The sequence below is a fragment of the Vitis riparia genome, chromosome 15, assembly GCF_004353265.1.
Source record: "Vitis riparia cultivar Riparia Gloire de Montpellier isolate 1030 chromosome 15, EGFV_Vit.rip_1.0, whole genome shotgun sequence".
In the NCBI taxonomy this organism is placed as follows: Eukaryota; Viridiplantae; Streptophyta; class Magnoliopsida; order Vitales; family Vitaceae; genus Vitis; species Vitis riparia.
This window is the reverse complement of record NC_048445.1, coordinates 10,461,292-10,469,808: the sequence shown is the minus strand read 5'-3', so window position 1 is coordinate 10,469,808 and position 8,517 is coordinate 10,461,292. Positions and strand designations below refer to the sequence as shown.

The window sequence follows — 8,517 nt, the reverse complement described above, 5'->3', positions numbered from 1 at the left end:
CACTTTAATTTTTTATTAAACCACACTCTTTCATATTTCATATTCTTAATTTTTCATGAAAGAGTATTCTCTCTTCACATTCAGTGTTTTTGTATCTTAACAATTTTTTTATATATATTCCACCTTTATTTTTATTTTTATTTTAAACTTTTCTTGGTTTTCCCTAGTCATTCCAAAGCAAATCCTTGTCTTCAAACATGACACTGTCCTAAAAAGACATCCAAAAAATTATTTTATTTTTTATTTAAAATAAAATAATTTAAAAAATTTTGTCCTAAACATGACACTTTTTTTATTTTTATTTCATTTATATTTTAAATTATTTTTTAAAAATATATTTTTTAAATAAATCAAAAAAATTATTGTTTATTTAAATTTTTTTTAAAAAAATTATAAATTTTTAAATAAAATTTATTCTTAAAATAATTAAAAACTATTCAATTGTTTTTAATAAGTCTTTTTTTAAATGTTGTTGACTTTAATTGATTCAATCGATAAGTTTCGGTGTGAGTGTCACGTGATAAAGTTGATGCCTAGATCTTAAATAAAGTTTTATATATTAAAAACCAAAGTAGATAGCGAGATGACGCACGTGACACGTGGATGCTGCAAACTCCATGCATCGTGTAGCACACCTTGATTATATATGTATATATTTATATAATCATATAAAAAATTATTATATACATAAACCCTTTTGTTTTTTGTATTTTTCTTCATAACCAATACAAATATATATATATATATATATATATTATTGATAAAAGAGCTTCTTTTCCAAACTTTATTTTCTTTATCTTTTCCATTGATATTCATTCCCCCATAATTTGAACTCATAGTTATGTTGAAATAGGTTAAAGACACCAACATATACAAGATTTTGTTATACTATCAAAGATAATTTCTTATTATCTTCATCAATTATCTTCTTTGAAGATATTTCTTATTTTAATTATTAATTTACATTTTCTAAGCAATGTTTTGACTCTTATTTATCATACTTTAATTTTTCATACAACTATAATTTTCATGTTCATATAACAATATTCTCCCTTGATAAACAACTAATATCCAATTTTTTCTTATCTTCGTATATGAGTTATGACATTGTCGCCCTAAAAGGAGAAAAATATTATCTTCTCCTATTTAATTTAACAATAATCTAGCAGTATTGAAATATTTTTATTACTTTGAAGACTTTAACCATTCTCAATCTTTCTTATTTAGTGAAATCCTAAGATATTTAAAAATATATGAAATTTTAAATATTTTCTTCTACTTTTTACTAAATATTTTTTACAAGCATGTCAATTTTTTTTATTTTGTATTTTTCCTAATAAAAGTGGGACGAAATCATTATTTTATTGATAAAAAAAGCCTTATTGATATTAATTTCATCAAAAGTTCAAGCTCACCATTACCTTTTATTTTTTTTTAAAAAAGTAATAATCATTTAAACACATTACCATATACAGGATTTTTAACTTGGAGCAAATCTCGAGTTGATCCGTGTCTGAGGAGAGATTTTATTTTCTTCTAGGTACACACTGCTGCTCCCTTTGCCTGTTGAAAACACCAAAGAAGAGGAGGAAGAAGAAGTGCATCAAAAATGGCGGAGAGCAGTATCTCGCCTTTCGTAGAGAAGCTGTATGACTTGGTTTCACAACAAGCCTCACTCTATGGGGCAGTAGAAGGGCAGGTCAGGCTGCTCCGAAACGAGCTGGAGTGGATCCGCCAGTTCCTAGAACATGCGGATGCAGAGCGTAGATACGACAAAATGTTCAAGCTGTGGGTGAATCAGATCAGGGATGCAGCCTATGATGCCGAAGATGCTATTGATGAATTCATATCCAAAGTGGAACGCAAACGACAGCAGAGATTCAATAATCTCAAGTTCCTCAACTTCTTACCCGCATGCGTGGTCTTGCCTGACAAGTTACGGCTTGTGAATTAGCTCAATGGGCGTATCAGTGAGATCAATATCACACTTGAGAAGATTTTGATTAATAAACGGAGGTACGGCATGGAAGATCTGAGAGCTTATGAACCTGGGAGCTCTTCCGGTATTGCAACTACTTCTGAACGGTACTCCAATCAAATGGTGGCCAGGAAAGAGAAGAGGCTTCCCACTGTTGAAGAAACCAACGTAGTGGGGATGAAAAATGATGTGGAAGCTGTAAAGGGAAAGCTGTTAGAGGGAGCAATGGAAAGAGTAGTGGTGGCCATCTGGGGGATGGGTGGTCTTGGCAAAACTACTCTTGCCAAGAAAGTTTACAACGACAGGGATGTTCAGAACCATTTTTGTTATCGTGCTTGGGTTTATGTATCTCAAGAGTACAATATCCGGGAGCTTTTGCTCGGGATCGCCAATTGTGTCACGACTCTCACGGATGAACAAAAACGTAAAAATGAAAATGAATTGGGAGAAGAGGTTTATAAATGTCTCCAGGGCAAAAGGTACTTGATAGTACTTGATGATATATGGAACACCGATGTTTGGCGCGGGTTGAGCTCATATTTTCCTGCAGAATCAAATAAGAGCAGAGTGTTGATCACTACTCGCAGAGAAGATATTGCTGTGGATGCTCATTCAGATTGCTATAAACTTCAACTTCTGGGTGAAAAGGAAAGCTGGGAGCTGTTTCTCAACAAAGTAGGGACTAGAGCAGTACTGACATGGCCAGGGTTGGAGGAATTCAAAAAGGAGATTGTAGCAAAATGCAAAGGTTTACCTCTTACAATTGTGGTGCTTGGAGGACTTTTATCACTGAAGGATCTGACACAAGACTCATGGCTGAAAGTGCTTAAAAGCATGGATTGGCATCTAAGTCAAGGTCCCGACTCCTGTTTGGGAATTCTTGCACTGAGCTATAACGACTTACCCTCTTACTTGAAGCCCTGCTTTCTTTACTGTGGGGTTTTTCCGGAGGACTCAGAAATCAAAGCAACTAAGTTGATTCGCTTGTGGGTTGCTGAAGGATTTGTACAAAAAAGGGGAAAAGAAACGCTGGAAGACGTTGCAGAAGACTACCTATACGAGTTGATCCAGAGAAGCATGATTCAGGTGGCTGATACGAGAGACGATGGAAGGGTGAAGTCTTGCCGTATACACGACCTGCTTCGAGATCTAGCCATTTCAGAAGCTAAAGAAGAAAAACTTTTTGAGGTAGCTGAAAACATTGATGTGGAGGTGCTTCCTACTAGAGTTCGTCGACTGATCAGCAGTAATATTAGTCAGACCAACTCTCCGCATTTGCAAAATTCTAATCTCCGATCTTTGATCCTCAATAGATCCATTGATGAAGGAGATGAGGTATGTTTACATAAATACCCTAAATTGCTTCGGGTCCTGCACATGGACTCGGTGCAGGATGGAGAAATTTATTTTACCATACCATTAGGAAAAACAGGAGAACTCATCCACCTGAAGTATGTATGCTTAAGCCTAGGTACGCAGATAGGAAGGCTTCCACCATCAATCGGTAGATTTGTTAATTTGCAAACCCTTGATTTAGGATACAATGTCATCCAAATACCCCATACAATTTGGAAATTGCAGCAAATGAGACATCTAAACTGTTACAACTGTCGAATCTCATCAAGGCAGTCAATGAGAGAGAGGTGGGTGGAAGGCCATTTGGGTGTCCATCAAATGACCAACCTTCAGACATTATATTTACAGGGTGGCGATTGGTTGAAGGATAACAACTTGGGAAAACTGACCCGCCACCTAAAGCAATTGAAGCTAAACCTTTATTTTCGCCGAGAGTTGAAGGAGGGGTCGTTCCGATCTATAGCCCAATTAACTGGGCTTCAAAAGCTGAAGTTGGCTACTGATAATTTTATAGAAAGCGAGGGATTGTCAACATCAACAACAATTCTATTCCCAGGTCTGGAGTGCCTCTACAAATTGCATCTAGTGGGAACCATCCGAAAACTACCCGTGGAAACAACACTCTATCCCCCGAAGCTCATGCAACTCAAACTGCTTTATACTAAAATGGAGGAAGATCCAATGCCAATACTAGGGAGGCTGCCAAACTTGAGGATTCTCACATTATTACAAGATTCTTATGTGGGTACGGAAATGAATTGTAATCATGGAGGGTTCCTTCGACTTGGATTCCTACAAATGCAGGAGGTGTGGAGTCTAGAAGACTTGTCAGTGGAGGAAGGAGCAATGCCTAATCTGAAGACATTGAAAATCGAGTGTTGCGACAAAATGAGGAAGTTCCCACATGGATTATTGCAGCTGAAAAAGCTCCAAAGAGTAAACCTCTATGAGGTATCCCAAGAATTGATGAGTGAGGTTTTAGAGACACAAGGAGAAGATTGGAATAGGATCCGTCGTATAATCACCTCCCAGGTACCTCCCCCCATAAGGGGATATTAATTTGGTTTTAGCTGCAATTATGGTTAATTTAGAACTTCAAATTCTATATAATCAGGTGAAACTCATTTTATGTTGTATATTTCAATATGCTCGATTGATTCATCATGTGAACATGACCAAATTACTCCTTTTATTTTATTTTATTTTTATCATTTCACCTTTAATATTTGCGTTTTCTCTTCTTTTTCTACTTTCATGTTATTATTATTAATTGAATAATATTACTAATACATTAATATCAAAATTAATTTATTATTACTAATTATTGTTATATTATTGTTATTGCATATGTCACACTATTGCTTGATAAATATAATTTAATTGTTTTGCCCTGAGTTTGCATGAAAGATGTATTAGATTTGCAATTAAGGTATTAACAAGATTTGCAAATGAATTCTTTCCTTAATACACTATGGGGGTCTTCTTCGAGTGAACCAAATAACAAAATTAATGCAAATGTGAAACTAAACTAGGTCAGCTAGTCCTTCTCCTTTTGAAGGCAGGATGCATAATTCCATTGTACGAATCAAGTTTGTCAACCATTGACATACATTCATTCAATCTTTTCAAGAGGACTGGAATGGTAGAGACATTACTTGAAATCTTTTGTTTGAGCAACTGTATTTTCTCTGAAGTCTCATGATCTCCTTGAGCTAGCAAAACCCTGCTCTGTCCTGCATTTGCAAAGCACAAAAAGGATTAATCCTTCACCTACAACTGAAATAAATAATAAACGCAGAATAACTAAGGGCTGAGAGAAGCCTTGCGTGTGAACCTCACAAGGTTGTTCGTTTGATCAGCTTAAACATTAAAGAAGAAATGAAACACTACACAAATAAAGAGCTGTTCAACAGTATTTTGAGAGTATTTCTCTTGTTTCATGAAAAGAAAAAGGCTAAAAGATCATGCTTGGTAATGCTGTGTCAAGTTAAATTGTTGGGAGCAAAAAAATCACATGTGAGGGAAGAAAACAAGCATTCATTTTTCCCTGCTAGGTGGGAAAAACTTTTCAGCCACAGCAAAGTGATTGCTCCCGCCTGATTAAATGTTGCCAAATAAACAAACCCTAATGGATCAAAATCACAAAGTTTGCTTGCTCTTCGTTCTACCACCATAGTCCTCACCACCACCCCACTACTACCATATGATCAAACCACCAACACTATCACACAAACCACCTCAACCACTAACTGCAGAAGCATTGCCACCAGCACCAACAATCATAAGCAATATCCCACAACCATAAATATTAGATTATTCACTAAAATTATGTTTGGTTCCTAGAAAATGTGAAGGAAAATACAAGGGAAAGAAAATAAATAAAAAAAAAAGTAAAAGGAAAGAAAAAGTGAAGGAAAAAAAACATATTCAAAATCAATAAATTATTTTATATGCTACTTCAAACTCATTTCACTTATTTTAACTTTTCTATATAAATATTAAATAATTTTAAAATACATAAGTGTTTAATTGATTAAAAATTTTAATTATATTTTATTCTTATTTGATATTTTCCATAGTTCAACCAAGCATGAGAAAGCTATTTGTCTTAACATTTTTTTCTTTCTTTAAGGTTATGTTTGGTTCCCAGAAAATATTAGGGAAAGAAAAAAGATATTAAGAAAAATAATTTTCTTATATTTGATTTCACAATAAAAAAAATAAAAAAAAAATCAAATATAATTTAAAATAATTTAAAATTTATATATTTTTAAATTATTTAATCTTGCAATGATAAAGAGAAATAAGTAAAATGAGTATGAAAAAATGTATAAAACTAATTTATTAAATTTAAACTTATTTTTTATTTTTCTTCGTTTTTTCTTTCCTTCTATTTTTCCTCTTTATTTTCTTTCCTTTGCATTTTCCCGCAAATTTACTGGAACCAAACATAGCCTAATAGTTTTCAGGAACCAAGCATAGCATAAAAGAGCACCACTACCACTCACCATCACCACCACATCCACTATTGTCCCCATTTCCTCTACCCTTGCAGGCTCCACAAATGCACCCACCGGAAACTGCAATTGCCACTCCATCACCAATACATTATTGCCACAGACACCACCAGTATCAACTTCAATCCTACCTTAACACATTACGCATGTGCTTCCTCAATTAAGCCAAATGTCATTTCATAAAGCATTCCATAAACACACATTACACTTTGCATAGGAATTATAAGTAATAATTCTGGATTTCACTAAGGCTATGTTTGGTGGCAAGAGAAAGAAAATAGAGAGGAAAATAGAAAGAAAATAGTATGTTCTATTTCAAACTCATTTCACTTATCATAACTCTTCGATATAAAGATTAAATAATTCGAAAATGTATAAGTTTATATTTGATTTTCTTTCATATTTTCCATGGTACAATTAATCATGAGAAATTTTTTCTTTAACATTTTTTTATTTCCACAGTACTCTCTGGAACCAAGCATAAGCTAAGTTTTTAAATTCAATATCATTAACAAAGCAATTTAAAGCTCTATTGGACAGCAAAGAAAAATTAGAAATATTATTCTGAAAATTATGTTTCTTTTTATTTCCCGGAAGCGGAAACTCACATTACCTAAACCAATTTGTTTTTCTCAGGACCCAAGTAACAACAAATCTAATTCCAAGACATTCCGCTACATGTGGTTGATGGCACAACAAGAAAGTGAAATGAAATAAAATAGAGCCAAAGAAAAGAAAGATCTTTTGCTCTCCAAACCCACCTCAACTAACCCAAACGCTTGTATTAGCCTCAATTAAACGTATATTTCTGTTTTCCTGATCTCTCAAACAGTGAAAATCTCGGGTTCAAGCATTCACTTTTTATTTTTCTTTTTACCAGATTTTCTCAGCAACCAAACAGGAAACCAAAAACAGAGAAAAAAAGACAGGGTGGGGAAACCAATAACCTCGAAACTGACCTGGGTTAGGTTCTCCGGAGGCTTCGGGTTCGGATCCGGACACGAATTCGAGAAATGGAGGTCGCTGAGAAGATAGAATCGAAGTGAATGTGGCCTTGAGCTGGTCTGGGAGAGTTGTACGGTAATGGCGGACCTTCTGAGCCATTTCCTTCACATCAGCCTCCAACTCCTCTAGTTCTTCCGCGTCGGATCCTTCCATTGGGTCCCCGGAGCTCCGGAATTGAGGATCTTTCAGAGCCATGCGTGGATCCTACTGGTCTCTGCGAGAATCGGTGTAGTGTGGTGTTTATAGGGTTTTGAAATTTGAAAAGGGTGGGGGCGCAATTGTGTAGTTCGTGCCGTGCTCATATACGGTTGCCTCCTCGACTATGGGTATTTTGATATTTTCGCCTTTTTGCATTTTTTTTTTCTTTTAATTTATTGGAGAGAGCATGATTTAAAAAAAAAAAAATTATGTTTTTTTCCTTGCAAATTATACAATGGGTGTATAAGTATAGTTTATAAATTTAATTTTTAGAATAATTAGGCCCATATGCCATATTTTTAAAATAATATTATTAATGTTTTTAAATGTATCCCTCCACTCTCTTTATTTTTTTAGTTTGTTTTATTTTTTTCAATTTTATTTTACTTTTCATAACATAGGATTACAAGCATGTTTTACGGTAATTTTGAAAAACGCTTTTCATTCTAAAAGTGTTTTTTTTTTAAATTACTTTTGATAAAATTACTTTTAAAAAAATTTTAAAATGCTTTTAAAAATTACTTTTGATAGGTAATTCTTCAAAAAAAAAAACTATTAAAGAAACCATTTTGACTAAAAATGTTTTGAAGAGAAAGATATATATATATATATATCACTTTTTTTAAAAGGAGAATTACCCAAAAGGGTAGACTGGGCAAAACAATTACTAAAAAGGGTGATATCTTTTAATAATTCTTGGGAAGGACTTTAATAGGCTTAATATACCAAAACTGTTCTTTAACTAAAACTTTTAAAATTTAAAGCATTTAAAGCACTTCACTTGATTTGTCAATACATTTATGGTACATGGATCCCACATTTATTAAATTTTGGGATTTACTATTTAAACAAAAATAGTTTTAAAAATATTTTCAAAATATCATTTATTGTTTTTTTACCTTTTTTATTTTTATTCTAATTTTTAATTTTATGAAGAAAAAAATAAGTTTTATAATTATATAA

General features: G+C 33.4%; 2 protein-coding genes across 2 annotated transcripts; one reads left to right on the top strand and one right to left on the bottom strand.

Annotated features, from left to right (window-relative positions):
- The first annotated feature begins 2,023 nt into the window (after positions 1-2,023).
- LOC117931952 (disease resistance protein RPH8A-like) lies at positions 2,024-4,393 on the top strand. The gene is made up of 2 exons (XM_034853019.1): positions 2,024-3,313; positions 3,683-4,393. The coding sequence occupies exons 1-2, from the start codon at positions 2,024-2,026 to the stop codon at positions 4,391-4,393; spliced, it is 2,001 nt and encodes a 666-aa protein (XP_034708910.1).
- A 382-nt stretch (positions 4,394-4,775) lies between these two features.
- LOC117931806 lies at positions 4,776-7,628 on the bottom strand. The gene is made up of 2 exons (XM_034852874.1): positions 7,311-7,628; positions 4,776-5,067 (listed from the first exon to the last, which is right to left on the bottom strand). The coding sequence occupies exons 1-2, from the start codon at positions 7,549-7,551 to the stop codon at positions 4,868-4,870; spliced, it is 441 nt and encodes a 146-aa protein (XP_034708765.1). The 5' UTR covers positions 7,552-7,628; the 3' UTR covers positions 4,776-4,867.
- Between the last annotated feature and the right edge of the window lie 889 nt (positions 7,629-8,517).